This window comes from Schistocerca serialis, chromosome 8 (genome assembly GCF_023864345.2).
Source record: "Schistocerca serialis cubense isolate TAMUIC-IGC-003099 chromosome 8, iqSchSeri2.2, whole genome shotgun sequence".
In the NCBI taxonomy this organism is placed as follows: Eukaryota; Metazoa; Arthropoda; class Insecta; order Orthoptera; family Acrididae; genus Schistocerca; species Schistocerca serialis.
Genome location: NC_064645.1, coordinates 611,529,493 through 611,549,102, shown reverse-complemented (window position 1 = coordinate 611,549,102; position 19,610 = coordinate 611,529,493). Strand labels below are relative to the sequence as shown.

The following is a 19,610-nucleotide window of genomic DNA, read 5'->3' as shown; positions in this document are numbered from 1 at the left end:
CTTTTTCAGTAGTAAACAAAATAAAAGTGATTAACAGTTTGAACTTGCTTTAAATTTCAGGTCTATAACCTTTTTGTAGATGATATGCTAGTTGCTAAAAAGAGGATGGTGTCGAATGAATATAATATTCCTGCTTGTTATGCATACTTCTCTGGCCGGGCAATGATGTACAGGATGACAAAGAAACGACTTGATCGTTTAATGAAGGTATACATAGATAACTGATATAAAAAATAATGTAACATTCTTTCTCTTGTGTGTGAGTAACAGTGTTAGATAAAAATTTTGATACATTAGTTTTCTAATCATTTTAATACTCCGAAAACTGTCTGGTAATTATAATAACAATGTAGTTGAATTCTGGCCTTTTTAATAACTCAGTACTTACTCTTCATTGCTTTTGATACAGTATGAGTTGATATTAGCTATTATGATGAAGCATAACTAGGTATCTGCTTCTACTAGGTATCTGTTCCTTGTTACTTAAAATACAACATGAACAAATTTCTTAATGATGTGATATTTGAATGGCACATATTGCCGTAGTCTCCCATGCAAATCTGACTCAGAATTAATCTTTACACTGTGGCATTTATGAAAAAATTAAAAAAAATAAAAGATTACTTACAGAATAAAATGGATTCTTTCCTGTCAATCCATAGGGGCTGAATATTAATGGAATTAAGCTCTTCTGGCTTGGACTCGCATTCAGGAGGATGACGGTTCAATCCCGCATCCGGCCATCCTGATTTAGGTTTTCCATGGTTTCCCTAAATAACTCCAGGCAAATGCCGGGATGGTTCCTCTGAAAGGGCACGGCCAACATCCTTCCCCATGCTTCCGTAATCCGATGAGACCGATGACGTCGCTGTCTGGTCTCCTTCCCCAAGCAACCCTCTTCTGGCTTGTTAATTACTTTGTTTGCCATATGTAATGTAACAGGTTTTAAACTCTTGTCTAGTATTACCCTCCTGTGGAGGCTACCAGTTTTTTTTCTTCCTCTCTCCTTTTTTTCCAATATATAGAGTCACCGTCTATTTCTGTGCCAGTTTTGTGTATCTGTTTAACTGTAGCGTAATTTTGGTTTCTCTTGGATTATTATTAGGACAGTATTAAAAAAATGGTCCATGTTTATATTAAAAGTCAGATTATTTTGTACTTAAAATATCTGGGGCAGTTATGCACAACACACTGTGAACTGACTGTCCCAGTATGACTTGGTGTTCCAAATTATAGAAATTATTTTATATAATTATGGCATACATATTCCACAAATGTTGTAATGTGAGGAATTCACTTTGGTGTGGAATGGTTCAGTACCTAGAAGACAAAAATGGTGACATAAGCAACAATATGAGTATACTATTAGTAATGCACATGTGGTATATATTTTACTTTTTCTCTTTACAGTCTAGCAATAAAAGTGTACACTATTATTGTTCCATGTGATACAATACTACATTTACATTTTTAATATTATAACATCAGCTAAATGACTAGATACTATTTACCTTTTAATTCTCTGGACATATTAATGGAAATTTAAGTAGTAGAAATATTTTTTTTATTTTTAAAAGAGTTCATCTAAACAGAACAGTGAAATGTCAAAATGAATACTTTTTTAAATTTCATTTGAATAAAGATTTATTGCCTCTTAACATTTAATATTATTGGGCAATACAGTGAAGGTTTTAGTGCCAGACTATAAATCATTAAGTTCATAGTGGGGACCCACTTCCCTTGCAGTGGAATGTGTTACAAATAATTTCTCTTATTCTGAGTCAAATTATTTACAACAAGGTGCACATGTATTCAAATTCAGGTTTTTTAAACCTTAAAATGTGATTTTTGCAGGGATACCACATGTATGATTATAGTAGCTCTTTACAAAAATGTTTAAATTGTCTTTGAGATTGTTGTGTTAGCACCAAAGATTATACCATAACACATTATCAGGCGAAAAGTAGTTGAACTATATTGACTTTGAAATTACGGTGAGATCAAAATAGGATTAAATTAGCAAATATTTGCAGATGACACCCTTTTTTAGTGTAAAGAGAGAATGATGTCTCTTGTTGTTTCTAATGCCAGTGTGAGCATGGTAAATTAAAGGAGTATACTTGCTGTATCACATGACTGTTGTATGCAATTTCTGTGTTATTGTGCTTTGTATTGAAGTCAGTAAAACTTCTTTTATTCCTTGTTGATAGACTGAATACTATCCACCTGCCTGTACATCAGTAAACATTATGTAGCTATAGTGTTTTACTGACGTGCAAAGGCTGATACATTGAAACAAATAGGGAAAACAGCAAGGGCCCATTAATAGACCTTAAGGTGCAATACTAAGAGATACATAGTTCAAGGCATTCAGCATTATCTGTTGCTTTCTGTTTTCAAGATATGACTTTAACCAATTGCCTGCAAGTACTGTGATTCCATAATGATAGGCCACTGAAAAGGTCAGTTATCTACACCAGAGAAATAACTATAAACTACCATCATAGTAACAATCAGACTGTGTTCCTTTTCCAATAGATAATAAATGCAGTAATATTAAATTGAATACATTTTATAAATTTGTAATGCATACTTTTTTCAATGATAGTATATACCCTAAGGAAAAATGATCTGGACAGATAACAAGTGTCCTTTTGTAATTTTCAGTTACTGGATGATGCTGAGTGGATGATACCTTGTGCAATTGGTGAAAAGACACACTCACAGTATGAAAGCATAGTGAAATGGACAGAAAATCAAGTGAAAGATCTTTATCACAAATGGATTGACACACTAGATGAAGATGTCAATGCTAGGCTGTGTCGACCTCTGATGTGCCACAGTTTGATAAATCCAGGTTTAATTGAGTGCAATTTTGATGGGTAAATTTCTTTTATGAATGTCCTAGTTTGTAAATGTGCATTGTTAACCATACTTTTTAACTTTGTAATCTAATAAGAAATGACTGCAATGAATTTTCTGTAGTTAATAACTTTCTTATATAAGTGCTGATTGATTATTAGTTGTACATCTGGAAGTAGGCTAAATATGGGTTTATGAAAGGAAATTAGCTTTTATTTAACGTCTGGGCACAAACTGCATATAAACTAAGTAAACAATCAAATGAAATAATTATGTACCCTATGATTAAAATCATACTTTGAAATGTTTGTTATTACCTACTGTTTTTGTAGAAACTTTAGTGATAACATATGTCATCATGATCATCACAGTATCATTTGTAGGCAACTGATGTCCACTAACAGATAAAGGCGTCCTGTAACCTTTCTCATCCATTACAGTTCTTTGTGATACATTTCCCTTCAGATCATCTAATGTTACCTATCCACCTTCCATTAGGTCATTGCTGTGGTCTTGTTTTATCTGTTGGGATCCAGAAAAGGACTCCATAGGTCTATCTAATATCTATCCACCTGGCTACACATCCTGCCCATTTCCATTACATTTTCATTAAGTCATAACTATGCTCATCACTTGTCTGATCCAATTGTTCATTTTCTGGCCTATCCCACTAACTCTTGACATGCGTATCTCAATTGCTCATTGATGTGAACAACTCATTTTTGAAAGGGCTTGGTTGATTGATCCATGTCTCTCGTTCATCAGCTGAAGCTGATAATACAAATTGATTTCAAACTTTCTGATTTAAGATAATGGAAGCCAAAACATCTGTGTGGCCTCATTTACTCTATGAACATTCATGTAGTTGGCTGCCATTTGATTGTAATAACATGAAGCACACAATGTCACTCAATTGCACACAGTTTTCTGTAGTGCCTGTCCTAAAAACTCTCTCCCATGTGGCACAACCCCCATCCCAACATAGTCCACCTTCTAAAATGCCACACTGGCACCGTGTGTGCATCCAGTGCCATGCAAGGGCATAGGCATGTGAATGTATGTGTGTATTTGAACCCTAGTTTTTTAAAATAAAAAAAAAAACAAATAAAAAAAAAAACACCACACTGAATGCTAGCAAGTTTTCTTTCGATTTTGTGTATGCCTGTTGACGATTAAACACTACTGCCTTTCAGTGACTGCTCTTCTTCCCTAAAAATTACATTGTACTAGAGCTTTCCTATGAAGTACAGACTGTTTGTGAAACATCATTTAGCTGAATAGTGTAACTTGCAGCATTGAGATATACAATAACAACTATTTATTAACGTGACAAAACTCATACAGCTTCTGAGAACTAATGTCCATATATCTTGATAAGAGAAATGTCAATCCTTGATAGTGCCTGTCAGGTGCACACTACAGTAAAATGCAGAGACATTGAAGTGGTGTGGAGAAGGAAGAATAAGTAACAACACAGTCCCAAGAGGCTGGAAGCTTGAAGGCAGTCCACTGATGAGCAACAGGGTGCTGTTATGACACAGTCCAATGTGGCGATGAGCTCGTGGGTAGTCACATCCAGATACTGCAAAGTGGTGCCCTCAGGAATGGCTGACGGAAATGCAGCTCCATACGAGGCTCACAGCAAAGGTGAGACGACATCTCGGCCGACGGCAGCAGTGGTAGGCATAGTCTGTATCGAAGACTCGTAGCAGATGTTGATGGGTTGGAGCCCGGAGTGCAACTAACTTCCCAATGGTGGAGAACAAACATAAGTAGGCATCCGTGGAAGAATACGTAAGCAGGGTCACATGGACATGTGACCGAGTGTATGTGGATATGTGCCTGTGAATGCTGCTCTGTGGACCGCAACCTGCACATCCCGAAGTTGTGCAGCTTGCCCCATCCCCCACCCTGTGACCCTCAATGCTGTGGAAGCTGCAAGAAGCTCAGTGGTAACAACTCAGTGACTCTTCTGTTGACAAACATCTGCTGAGGTGATGCAGAGGTCATATTTAGCCCACGAAGCATATACACAAGTGTGATGGCCGAATGTGCAGGGGCACAGTCCTGCCTGTACCACAGTTTGTATGATGACACGGTACTCGACAAAGTATCACGGTGGCCTAATACTGATCTCTCGTAATAAATATAAAATAAATCCTGTGCAATGGGTATTGACATTTTAGTCATCAAAAATGAAGTTCCTGAGCATCTGTCTCTGTATGCAGTCCAATGCTTCAACTTTTCATTATCTCCACTTAGTACACCCATCTCTTGTTATCAGTTAACACATTCTGAACTGTGAACTGTGTATTTAATCTGTAATAAGGAGACATTTGCTCTCATGAGAATGTAATCTTGGGTTTTGCAGCAAGGGAACTCTACGAGGGGCGTTTGAAAAGTCCATGCAAAAATAAAAACTATGTACCTTTTTTTTATTTTTCAGCATAGTCTCCTTTTAGACTTATACACTTCGTCCAACGCTGTTCTAATTTGTTATCCCTTCTGAATAATAGGAATTGTCCAAGTCTGCAAAATAGCTCTTAGTTGCTGCAATCACTTCCTTGTTTGAAGAAAATCTTTGTCCCAACAGCCATTTCTTCAAATTGGGGAACAAATAGTAGTCCGAGGGAGCCAAGTTTGGAGAATAGGAGGAATGTGAAACAAGTTGGAATCCTATTTTTGTTAATTTTGCGACCACATGTGCTGAGGTGTGTGCTGGTGCAGTGTCGTGATGGAAAAGGACTTTTTTGCGGTCCAGTCGCCAGTATTTTTCTTGCAGCTTGGTTTTCAAAGGGTCCAATAACGATGAATAATATTCACTGGTAACAATTTTATCTTTTTCCAGATAGTCAATGAGGATTATCCCTTGCAAATCCCAAAAAACTGTTGCCATAACCTTTCCGGCCGATGGAATGGTCTTCGCCTTTTTTGGTGCAGATTCTCCCTTGGTAACCCATAGTTTAGATTGTTGTTGGGTTTCAGGAGTATAGTAATGTACCCATGTTTCATCCACAGTGACGAAACGATGCTTAAAGTCCTGCGGATTCTTCCTGAACAGCTGCAAACCATCCTTTCAACACTTCACACAATTCCATTTTTGTTCAAGGCTGAGCAATCGCGGAACCCATCTTGTGGATAGCTTTCTCATGTCCAAATGTTTATGAAAAATATTATATACCCATTCATTTGAGATGCCCACAGCACTAGCAATCTCATGCACCTTAACTCTTCTGTAATCTATCACCATATCATAGATTTTATCAATGATTTCTGGAGTCGTAACCTCCACAGGGTGTCCAGAACGTTCAGCATCACTTGTGTCCATATGGCCACTTCTAAAATTTTGAAACCACTTATAAACTGTTCTAATCGAAGGTGCAGAGTCACCGTAATGTTTATCAAGCTTCTCTTTAGTCTCCTGAGGCGTTTTGCCTTTCATAAAGTAATGCTTAATCACCACAGGAAATTCTTTTTTGTCCTTTTTTTGACAATCACTTGACTTCCTTGATTCACACGAATGCCATTACTTCCTTGATTCACACGAAGGCCAAACACAAATAAATGTAGCAATACGGGTGAAACTTGGTGTACATTCTTTCCAAAGATGCTACTATCTAATCATGACCTCGATATGCACCATTGGTGCCATCTCTTGGACTTTGCACGGAGTTTTCAAATGTCCCTCGTATTGAGTTTTTAACTCAAACAGTATCTACACTCATTGTCATAAAAAACAGCTGCACTCTGAAGGACAATGCAGATAGTGACCACTGTTGGCAGGCAGATAGGTGGTAGCACACACATGAAATGATTACACTTTTCGTCTTTGAAGGACCAACACCTTGGGCTGTACGGCCACAAAATGTACAAGCTAATATGGTGCCAGGCCTCTATGGTTTTGAATACAAGCATAAAGACGTGTGGTGTGGAGTTGTACAGGTCTCAGATGTTGTACTGTGAGACTCCATCCCATGCCGTTTATACGAAAGCACGCAGATCCTGCAGATTGACAGGTGGAGTTGGAAGTGCTGATGACATGCTCCATAGCATCCTAGACATTCTCATCAGTTGGGTAGAGATTGGGCTATGCGGCTGGCCATGACCAGTATCTGCAGCTGTAAGGATGCTCAGGCGGCAGCAGTATGAGGATGAGAGTTCTCATGTGGAAATAGGACAGGGGCACGGACATTCAAGAACAGCAGAGCTACCACTTGCAAGCCCTCGTCCATGCTCGAGGTGGCTTGTCGCAGAGCCTGTTAGCAACACTAATGGTGCTTGGGCACCATAGGACAATTGTCCCCACACCGTCACACCAGGACATGTGATGGGAGACCACAAACTGCTCATTCTTGCACTCTCCACTGCACCTGTAGACACAGATTCGGAGGTTGTAACCTCCAAGATAGAAGCAGACTTGTCACTACAGATGATCTGCTGCCAGTCTGCATGGCCCCATGTCCATCATTGCCAATATTAGGTGGGTCAGGTGTGATGCTGTGGGGGTGAGTGGGAGGCTTCACAATGGTTGGTGAGCAGTGAGCACTGCATCATCCAGCCTCCTGCCAATGGCACCAGTACTTACACGATGTTGTAGACATGGCAGGACAGCCCAATTAATGGCAATCGTATCTCATTGCATGTGGCTCCTCGTGTCGGACATTCATATTCTACATGTCATGTATGTTAGCCTTCCTGTGTCCATTACCACCAACAGTGGGCAACGGTACTGTCTGTATGACCAGTGTGGTGCACAGCACAACTATAGGACCACCGAGGCACTTGCAACCCCACAGTGCAGTCCCTCTTGAACTCATCCATATGGGCAACCAACTTTCAGATGTGCTCACAAGGGCATAGGCCATGTTCAGGTGGCGCTTTAGTGATGCTACTCACTGGCATACTGTCCAGCATGACCATTTGCCGCCCTTTTCTATCAACCGATGTCCATGTCACCAAGGCCGCACACGTGCTACCTGAGTGTGCATGGCCAACCGTGCCAAAGAAGCCATTAGTATAGCTGTTACTATGCAACATACCTGTCTAGTGGATCGGTTTAGTGCTTCTGGGTGCAGCTCTTTTTATGACAGTATGTGTAATTACACACTTATGCGCTATAGAAACTGTGACCTGTCAGACAGTTTATACCTGCATCCTCACTTCATATATGTTTACTGACATATTTTATGCAGACAAATTGCTGCAGTTCCATTCCCCCCCCCCCCCCCCCCCCTTCAGGTGTATTGTATTATAGTATCAATTATGAGTAATATTGTTATTTTCTTTGTTGTCCTGGTATCACAGGTGTTGTTGCAGTAGTGTGCTGATTATTGATGTGTTAGTATTTACAGTAGAGTCCCGTTAACCAGGACTAATTGGGACTGGACTTTGTCCGGATTACCGATTTGTTCGGATTAGCCAGAATTACAGTGATGAGTTTCTAGAATGAAGTATACCAAGCAGATAAGTAGGTACACCATGGTAACAAATGGGAACAAGTGTGGCAACAATGCCTCAGTCTCGCTCCCTGCCCTTGTTGTTGCACATTGTTGAGACCTTTGTAGTTTCTGAGGTCAGTGCACTGGCAGTTGGCTCACAAAGCATTTGGTTATGCTAGTTATTGATCGCTGGCACACATAACAGTTGTATTGTATTCATTGAGGTGTAGCGGTGTACGTATTTTTGTCATGAGTAAACGGAAACATACAATGTTAACTCTCAAAGAAAAACTTAATGCTTTGAAGCAGATAGACAAGGGTGAGAATGTATCTGAACTGGCAACGGAAATGGGTGTTGACAAAGCAACCATTTGTGATTGGAAGAAGAACCAAGTGAAGCTTGAACAGTCCTGTGCAACATCTTCTGGAAAAACACTCGAAATTCAGCAGACTTTGAAACAGTCCCAGTATGATAAAGTGGATGAAGCTGTTTCCCTTTGGTTTGTGCAGGAAAGAGAAAGGACAACACCTTTGAGTGGAGGTCTGGTTCAGGAGAAGGCTGTTTACTTGAACAAGTTAATGAATGGTGATAAGTCCTTTAGTGCAAGTATGGGTTGGTTGGACAGATTCAAAAAAACGTCATGGAATCCATCAGCTAACAATTACTGGAGAGAAGCTTTCTTCTGACCATGATGCAGGAAGGAATACTTGGGTGAGTTTGAAAAAATGATAAGAGAGGGAAAGTAGTATCCCCAACAAATTTATAACGCTGATGAGACTGGCCTTAATTTTAGGGTACTGCCAACAAAAAGCCTGGCATCAAAAGCAGAAGACCATGCTCCTGGTTTTAAAATGTGCAAAGATTGTGTGACTTCATCAGTGTGCAGCAACGTTGCTGGTAATGACAAGCTGCCTTTAATGCTGATCAGCTAATCTGGTAGGCCCAGAGCTTTTAAAACTGCAACATGCAGTTCCTGCCCGTATATTCTCGCAACCAGAAAAAATCGCGGATGGATGGTAAGCTGTTCAAAGAATGGTTTCGTGGCCAGTTTGTTCCCTCTGTTCGACAGTTTTCTAAAGAAAATCATTTGTCTCCCCATGCAATCCTTTTCTTTGATAATGCGCCATCTCACCCCAGCTCTGAGTATTTATGTGATTGAGAAATTGTGGCGAAATTTTTTCCGCCGAATGTTACACCACTTCTACAGCCAATGGACCAGGGCATACTGCAAACATTAAAACTGATTTCCAGAAAACAGTTTTTAAGAATGCTGATCCAAGATGATAGCATTTCTTTAGTGGACAAAACAAAAAAGACCAATGTGAAGGATGCTGTTTATTGGGCCACTGAGGCATGGCAGAATAAATATTTCAGAAAATACTCTGAGAAAGTCGTGGAGAAAACTGTGGACATCTCTTGAATTACAGGACAATCTAGTTAAAAATGAAGAGGAAAATCTACTACAAATGATACAGACAATACCTGGATGCGAAGAAGCTAGTTAAGGAGACAAAGATGAGTGGGTGGCAGCGGATGGGGCATGTGTGGAGAACCTTACTGATAATGCTGTGACTCTAGAGCAGGAAGAAGTGGACTGCTCTGATGGAAGTGACAATGAGCCTAAAAGTGACAAAGGAGAGTTGGTGCCACACAGTGATGCAGCAGAAGCCCTTGACCTCGCGCTGCGTTATTTGGAGCAACAGCCCACTGCTACACCTGCTGATTTGATGTTTATGAGACGATGGCGCAACTATGCGTCATATAACAGAATGTCTTCATTACACCAAAAAACAACGAGTTTTTGTCATCTAAAAAGTAGGGATAAAATTTCCACTGTATTTTAGTAAGTTTGACATCTTTTCTTTCATTGTTATGCATTGTTTAAACCTAATGTTTTTGTGCCAATTCTTCTAATATGTGTTTACTGTACTGTGTAAATTAAAATAGTTTGCAGTTTACTACACAGTTTTCCATACTTAGACTAACATTTTTCATCTTCAGATTAACCGAACGTTCGGATTACCGGGGTTCAGATTAGCGGGACTCTGCTGTACTTTGTTTGGATTAATTATTGTGTCAGTTAACAAAAATGAGATAATGCTGTTTGATGTGTGATGCGTAGATACAAGTAATAGAAAGAAAACTGCAATAGATTTCAAACTTTTGCCTATTTTCTATCCAAGTCTGTCAACATACACTACTGGCCATTAAAATTGTTACACCAAGAAGAAATTCAGATGATAAACAGGTATTCATTGGACAAATATATTATACTAGAACTGACATGTGATTGCATTTTCACGCAATTTGGGTGCATAGATCCTGAGAAATCAGTACCCAGAACAACCACCTGCGCCTGGGCATTGCGTCAGACAGAGCTTGGATGGTGTGTACAGGTACGGCTCCCCATGCAGCTTCAACACGATAGTACAGTTCATCAAGAGTAGTGACTGGCGTATAGGTGACGAGCCAGTTGCTCGGCCACCATTGACCAGATGTTTTCAATTGGTGAGAGATCTGGAGAATGTGCTGGTCAGGGCAGCAGTAGAACATTTTCTGTATCCAGAAAGGACTGTACAGGACCTGCAACATGCGGTCGTGCATTATCCTGCTGAAATGTAGGGTTTCGCAGGTATCAGATGAAGGGTAGAGCCAAGGGTCGTAACACATCTGAAATGTAACGTCCACTGTTCAAAGTGCCGTCAATGCGAACAAGAGGTGACCGAGACGTGTAACCAATGGCACCCCATATCATCACGCCGGGTTTAACACCAGTTTGGTGATGACGAATACACGCTTCCAATGTCCGTTCACCGCGATGTCGCCAAACACGGATGCGACAATCATGATGCCGTAAAAGAGCCTGGATTCATCCGAAAAAATGACGTTTTGCCATTCGTGCAACCAGGTTTGTCGTTGAGTACACCATCGCAGGCGCTCCTGTTTGTGATGCAGCGTCAAGGGTAACCGCAGCCACGGTCTCCGAGCTGATAGTACCTGCTGCTGCAAACGTTGTCGAACTGTTCGTGGAGATGGTTGTTGTCTTGCAAATGTCTCCATCTGTTGACTTAGGGGTCGAGACGTGGCTGCACGATCCGTTACAGCCATGCGGATAAGATGCCTGTCATCTCGACTGCTAGTGATACGAAGCCGTTGGGATCCAGCACGGCATTCCGTATTACCCTCCTGAACCCACCGATTCCATATTCTGCTAACAGTCATTGGATCTCGACCAACGCGAGCAGTAATGTCGCGATACGATAAACCACAATCGCGATAGGCTACAATCTGACCTTTATCAAAGTCAGAAACGTGATGGTACGCATTTCTTCTCCTTACACAAGCCATCACAACAACGTTTCACCAGGCAACGCCGGTCAACTGCTGTTTGTGTATGAGAAATCGGTTGGAAACTTTCCTCATGTCAGCTCATTGTAGGTGTCACCCTCGGCTCCAACCTTGTGTGAATGCTCTGAAAAGTTAATCATTTGCGTATCACAGCATCTTCTTCCTGTCGGTTAAATTTCACGTCTGTAGCACGTCATCTTTGTGGTGTAGCAATTTTAATGTCCATTAGTGTATATGTGACAGACAGCTGTGTGATTGTCATTTGCTCTCTAGAATCTTCATTATGTGCAGTTATTTGATAACTGAGTAAAAATAATGTAGCTGTTTATAAGGTTTCTACTCTGGTGATATTGCTGAAAATCCTCAATGGCACATGATAGAATGAAGTCTCCCACTCTAAAATAGCTTTAACTGGTGGTCTCTCAGTTCAATAACAGGAACAACAACATTGATTTAAGTTAGATATCTTATCACATTCATTCATATTAAAGCACACTCTAGCTATGACCCATTCACAAACAGTCCTCTCTATATCATTAATTGTTTGTCAGCCAGAAAATGTTTATTAACTGCTTTGTACTCAGTCCAATTTCCTTCACTTGAATACTATTACATCAAATTAAGTAATGCCTGCAGTGAAGTTCACATAGTGGCAATGTGGTCAGTATAGATTTGCATTTTGAAGTCAGACAAAAGCTGAATGCAACCCTTTGTTACAATTTGTGCTTGTCATATTATGAACCTTCACAATGAAATTTGGTTTGTGTTATATCTAGGTGTTGTTCTTTTTGCGCATAAATATTGTTGAAAGGATTCCTGCTCATTTATCTTTTTAACACAAGGATGTCTCTGACAAGATTACTGGGTACAAACTTTTTTGGTAATTATGTGAAATATCATAGAGCTGTTAGCTGGGTAAGAGCTATCTACAGATTGTGGAACAATTATGTGTTGGGGGACATAAAGACAAGTGTAAGGATAATTAGCATAACTGGTAATTATGTTTTACTTTATAATAATATAAGGGTCATATTTGCTAGTGGTGCTGTCCTATTGAATCACATAATAGTAACGATTAAAAGTATATCATGTAGCTGCAATATTGATAGTCAGATGAACAATGAGAGCGAATCAGAAAGACTTTTCCTCTATTTTTTAAGCCAAATTACAGCTGTAAATCCAAAGTCAACATATCCATTCTCAGTGGTGGATCTTTCTTGTACTGACCCAGCCATATACGTTGGTACTGCCATGGCATGGGGCTACTGTCAGATGTTGAAGAGGCAGTTGTGCTTCATGCATTCACTCCATATGAGCAGCGAAGTGTGATTTGTTTTCTGTGGAGCAAGGCACAAATGCCCATTGAAATGCACGTGGAAATACAGCCCACATAAGGGGGAAAATCTTGCTTTGAGCAGTGTGAGGTGAAGGTGTTTTGAGTTTGCAAAAGGCCATGAAGATTAGCATGACAATGAGCCTTCTGGGAGGCTGCATATTTCACTGACTGACAACAACATTTCCAGCAAGGATGTAGTGGTAAAAATGTAAATGTTGTGTGACTAGGGCCTCCCGTCAGGTAGACTGTTCGCTAGGTGCAAATCTTTTGATTTGATGCCACTTCAGCGACTTGCGTGTCGATGGGGATGAAATGATGATGATTAGGACAACACAACACCCAGTTTCTGAGCAGAGAAAATCAAACCTGATCCCTTAGGATTGACATTCTGTAATGCTGACCACTCAGCTACCTGGGGCGGACTGATGTAGTGGTGAAAGTGGATCTGACTGTACACCTTGAGGACAATTCCTGGGAGCTTGGCATTTTGTATGGTCGTGTTTACATTATCCACAGTTCCTTAGGGTATCAGAAGTTTTCGTGTCGGTGGGTCTCTAAGTAATTGGATGATATGATGAAAGGTAAGCAAATGATTACTTCAATGAATATTCTGCAGTGGTATGCCAAGGAGGGTGACAATTTAATGGATCACATTGTTACTGGCAGTGAAACATGGATACAGCATTTCACACTGGAATTTTAGCTGCAGAGCATGGTGTTGAAACATCCGGGTTTGCCTTCTGTTCATTACATTCTGTTCAATGCCCTCTGTTGCAAAAGTGATGTTAACAGTCTTCTGGAATCACTGTCTACCCCTCCTTCTGGATTTGATGTCACTAGGTGCAATCATCAATGTCAACAGTTATCGTTCCACACTGTCACATCTGCAGACTGCCATCAGGAAGAAGTGCTGATGGATTCTTGATGTGGTCAATAAGACAATGTGGGGCCATATGTGGCAGTCAGAACTGCCAACAGTATCCAGTCATTTCACTGGGAGAGTGTGGACCAGCTGCGATACAGACTGGACATCGCCCCTAGTGATTTACACGTTTTCAGTCTGTTGAAGAAATTCCTGGCAACACAGTGATTCACATGTAACAATGAAGTGAAGACAGCTGTCCAATGGTGGTTTCACAGAAATTCAGACAAATGCTACCACAAAGTCATCACAGATTTAGTGCTACAATGGGGCTGATGTCGGATCCCATGTGGGGCTCTCCAATTCGAACTTGTGTTTGGTTGTTACAGTGTATCCCTCTGGGATGGATTACCACTTCTCATGTAAAATTCTCAGGCTCACAATTTCTCTACTATATTCAATTTCTCAATTAAAGAATTATTTGGATAGTCAAGTTTATCATCACTTTCAGAAAAAATTAGGAAATAAAAGTATAAAATCAGAGCTGGGAATTAAACAAGCTTAACAGTTCAAAGAAAATGACAGTCATCTCATGTGGGTGACCGGATGGGGGTTCTGACTGCCACACATGGCCCCGCATTGTTGTGGACAACAACCATGCCGACCACATTGAGAATCCAGCAGCGCTTCTTCCTGATGGCAGTCCGCAGACGTGATAGTGTGGAACAATAACTATTGGCACTGATGGTTGCACCTAGAGATATGACTTCCAGCAGGAGGGATCCACAGTGATCTCTGAAGACTGTTAACATCACTTTTGCAGCAGATGGTGTTGAACATTTTTAAAAAAATTGCTAACAACTTTTTGATTAATTACTTTTCAGAAAATATAAATTGTTTATTGGAAAAAGTAAAATTAGAGGTATGCAATGAGCTAGATCTTTTTGTGAATAAGCAGTTATTAGCACACACGACATTTCTATGATCACTTGATATTGGAACAACTTAAGTTACAGATTTCTCTTAAAGGAAAATGTTTTATGGAAAACTAACTGTGCCGTGAGAGTTAGCAGCACTCAATCTACTGAGCTATAAATTTTAATAAATTTTTGCATAGATATTAATTTTGACATTTTAAGTAATCAAGGTACATCTGACATCAGTCTAATAATTAAAAGAAAAAAAAATCAGGTATCTAAATAAAAGTGTAGAATGGTAGCAAATGGAGTAATTTCATCTTGCTGCATTTTATGTTGAACGCACTAAATTCACAAAAACATCTCTTTTGAAACTGCACCTTCTAACAGTATAAGACACATGAAAGAAATTGAATATTCAAATCATGTTGTGCATAATTATTTGGTATACAAGACCAAAGTTGAATTGCCTCGATATAGTTCAGCCCGTGTCTTTCTTTTTAGCTCTTTGTTATCTTTTCTTCTTAATTGTGGTGCCTTTGGATTCTTCTCAGACTTCTGATCCATTTCTTTGTACATTGCAGTTAAAAATTGTTACATCATATTTCTAATCTCTACCAAATAACTTCTGAGATTTCAGTAGTATTAATAATGGGGGTACTATCTCTACACAACATACATAACCTCATTTATGTTCTTGTCTCAGTATGTCATGTTCAAACTCAGAATCCAAACCAGCAAGACTGAGAAACATTATTTCGAAGTGTCTTAACGTGTTTCGGTTGTTTATCTCTGTACTTCGGAACTCAATGCATCTCCAATGCGGGCCAGTGTTCAATGACATACTCATTTCTGCATCTGAGCAGGTATTTTCTCTGTCAAAGTTCCTACCATTACCATCCCACCATTTATGTCGTCCTTTGATAAGAGCTCACCACATGCAAATAAAAATAATAACATTGCTTAATAACTGCACTTTTACCTATGACATTTCATATTATAATTCTCAGTTGTAAGTATCATTCATCCATAAGAAAATGTAGAGATACACATCACTCCTCTTGGGCAGTGTGTATCACCACAATTGATGTACTCCAAAGAATTCAGCCCTCTACTATGCTAAAACACCATGGATCATAAGGCTTTGATAGCTGCTATAAAACAGCTGATTTAATTTTTGCTAGCCGTCCCAGTAGATGCAACATCCACTGAGTGTGGAAGACATGGCTCATTCGTAGGTGTCTTCAAAATGTAGGGGAAGATGAGAAAATACATTCTTAAAAAAAGAACAGACAGTTTCCTTAATAAATATGAGTTGACTGTACTAATTCTTTGAGGGTTCCACTTTGACCATCATTTGGCTGTAAGACACTAATGATGCATGCCAATTGCCTTGTGGGAGGTTCAGATCACTACATGCTGCTCTTCACTATTTTTTGCTTTAACTTCACCAACCCTTTTCTCTTTTCATCTTCTGTAATCCTCTTACACAGTTAAGGGATCTAATATTCTACACTCATATCCATAAAATATCAGATTTATTTTCTATGATGACATAATCCTCCTAAGTAGTCCCTGACCAGATATCTGAATGGGGCACAATTTTAGCAACAGAATATTTTGCCCTGAAGGATGCCATTATCATTAAATCAAACAACACCTCTGCATCTCCTCAGGAAATACCATGGTTGTAGCTTCCCCTTGATTTCGGCCATTCTTAGTGCTAACAAGCAAGCCTGTGTTGGCTGATGGTACAAGCTCAGAACCATCAGTAATCCAGAGAGTGTAGAATTTGTAATTACTAAAATGCTTGCTGACCCTTTTCAGGAACCCCATGTTAGTCTGGCCTCTTCACATGTAACCATCTGATATGGTTGCACCTGCAGCACTGCTATGCATTTCATTGAGAAATTCAAGACACATGCTATGGCAAGGTCCTTAGTTAGTGGGAAACAATGTTGTTTTGTTATTTGTGACTATTGGAAGAAAATATTATTTATTTTGTATTTAATTGAACATGATTTTTCTTTTCTGTTCATGTATATTCCCCTAGAAAGCTGATTAACATCTGCCATGAAGCAAGTTACTGGGAATTGATGAAATTTCCAGTTCCATCTCATATAACAAAGATATATAACAAGTGGCATGATTTGAAGATACTATATGAAAGCATAGTAACAATTGCTCAGGGCTTCAACAAGATAGTAACATGTGAGTCTTTTCTTTCTTTCTACATGGTTTGTGTTTTGTATTTAATGACCAGCACTAATTTTTTAAAACCAGCTCAATACAAAGATGGAAAAAGATCTACGATAATCAAAGCTAATATGTTACTGTAATGCTATTTAGCATTTGAATTGCTGTTCATCTTGTGTTGTTTCATATCATTTTCAGCTTTATCTGATTCTGAGCGATTACTCTTCAGAGAATCAATAAAGGCTTGCAATAAGAAGATTAAACCAGGACTTACATCTTTAAAGTGGAACAGTGACGTGTCTGATATGTATATTTCAGAATGTCTTACATGTATAACAGAGGTAATTTATTACGAATTATCAATGTCTCTTTGTGGTAAAATGCTTTACTAGAATTACTGCAGTATGTTTTATACTAGGATTTGTGTTGTAGTTTCACGATATGTTATTGTTCCAATTTTTCCAAACCAGATGGTGCAATTGATTATTCAAAGAATCTGCTAATTAAGAAATTGAATCAATTAGAGAAATTACAAATCGAGGAATTTTACATGTAACCCAGTAATCCACTGCAAAGATATACATTTTATCAACCATACAGTTCATCTAACCTTACCAATTTTGCATCTAACATACACTTAATGAAATTTATTGGGTGATTCAGTAGAATTGCATCACTACTTAATCTGACCCTTAAATTATTACAAAGTGAAATATACTTGCCAGTTTCACTAATTGTTCTTGCGCTTGTCTTTCTATATCACCACCAGACAGTAGGTCAGCAGTCTGGAGCTAGCTATCAACCAGCTAACATCCCTATGTCAGTTTGTATAATTATCGAGCAGTAATCACTTTGTCGGCATATTAGTGACAAAGTTTGTGTACAGTAATCATGTTAGTGTCATGTAAGTAGTGCCATAAAAGTACATGATCAGAAAAATTGATAATTCTTTTGTACTTTTGGGTCTCGCCATGAAAAGTGAAGGTTTTGCACCTTTGTTTGGTGGCAGCTCAACAAAGTTCAAATCATCAAACCTTTTGCTGTATGTAGTGTCATATTCAGGTTTATCTGTTTTTTTTTTATTTATTTATTTTCATGTTAATACCTCAATTTAAATTGTACAAATCTTATGTCTGTAACCATGTGGTTGAGTTTCTGGCAGAAATTGTACTGGAGGTCACCATCACACAAAAGGAGATACCTGTGTTTACTGGTATTAGAGGGGTAGGTTTTTTGGTTAGAGTCAGGAATCAGGCACTGTGTAGTAAAAGAAATTAAAACAACAAAAAAAAGCCCCACAAAATACTTAGGAATGCACAGAAAAGTAAGATTAGCTTATTTCATCAGAATATTAAAGGAATGAGTAATAAGGCAGAAGAGCTTCTTGTTTGTTTGGAAAATTGAGAGCACGAAAAGATAGGCGTTGTGTGTCTTTCTGAGTATCCCATAACCACAAGGTTAGGGAAGTTAAGTATAAAAGTTAACACTCTAGCATCTTAAACAGGTAGAAGTAATATGGGAAAAAGAGGAGCTGTTACATATATTAAGACAGAACACAAATTTAAAAACATCCAAGTTAAGTAGATTTTGAAGTGATCTGCATATACAAGGTGAGCTTGTGAATTAATACTAAAAAGTGGCCCACTTTTAACTGTAAGTGTGTATAGATCTCCACTGGGAAATTTTGAACTGTTTATGAGGCATATGCATACCTTACAATGCTCTCTATCAGGTAGCAGCAAGCAGTTAATATTCTGTGATGATTTCAATATAAATTTTCTGAAGGATTCTGATGGGAAAAATTATCAGTAAACCTTATTTGAATCCTACAATTTGATCTCAGTAATAAACTTTCCATTGCAGCTGGATGAATACAGTAAGATCGTAATTGATAATGTTTCCTTTGATGAAGTTCAAAGCAAGGAAATGACTGTATACCCATTAACAAATGCCCTCTCTGATCATGATGCATGGTTAGTATATATAAGATAGTACCTTACAGCATAGATTGTCCTAAGTGGAAATAATTTAGAATGATTAATTATTCCCGGACAAACATTTTTAAGAATAGTTTGCAAGAGATGACCTGGGATGAAATTTGAAATGAGCCAAATCTGATACAAAATTTAATCTATTCCTTGATAAATTCAAATTGTTATTTGAAAATAGCTTCCCACTGAAGTTAATGAGAAATGACATTAAATGGCCATGTAAAAAACCTTGGATTGCTAGAGTGATTAAAGTATCTTGTGAAAGGAAAAGGGAAATGTATCTGTTGGTAAGTACAATCCTGCAGTCGCTGCACACTACAAAATTACCCAAAATTATTCAGAAAAGTTTTTAACATGCACATTACCTCAGACATGGTTAATTCCAACAACAGATGTAAGTGTGAATAACAATGAAAAACACTCAAGACATAATAACCATTCAAATTATAAAAATTTTAACAATTAAAAAGGTCGATAATGTTGTGGTGTTTCCAAAAGCCACCTCAGATGCAGTTGCAGTCAGGTCTAAGCACCCAAAGATGATAGTGGCCCCGAGTGTTTGAGATGTGCTTGTGTGTTGTTGTTGTTGTTGTGGTCTTCAGTCCTGAGACTGGTTTGATGCAGCTCTCCATGCTACTCTATCCTGTGCAAGCTTCTTC

General features: G+C 38.8%; 1 protein-coding gene across 1 annotated transcript in view; it reads left to right on the top strand.

Moving 5' to 3' along the window:
- LOC126417162 (dynein axonemal heavy chain 2) overlaps positions 1-19,610 on the top strand; it is a 959,377-nt gene that overhangs the window by 127,361 nt on the left and 812,406 nt on the right. The window contains 4 exon segments of the mRNA XM_050085060.1: positions 61-207; positions 2,668-2,882; positions 16,818-16,975; positions 17,159-17,301. Coding sequence (XP_049941017.1) covers positions 61-207; positions 2,668-2,882; positions 16,818-16,975; positions 17,159-17,301 — 663 coding nt within the window.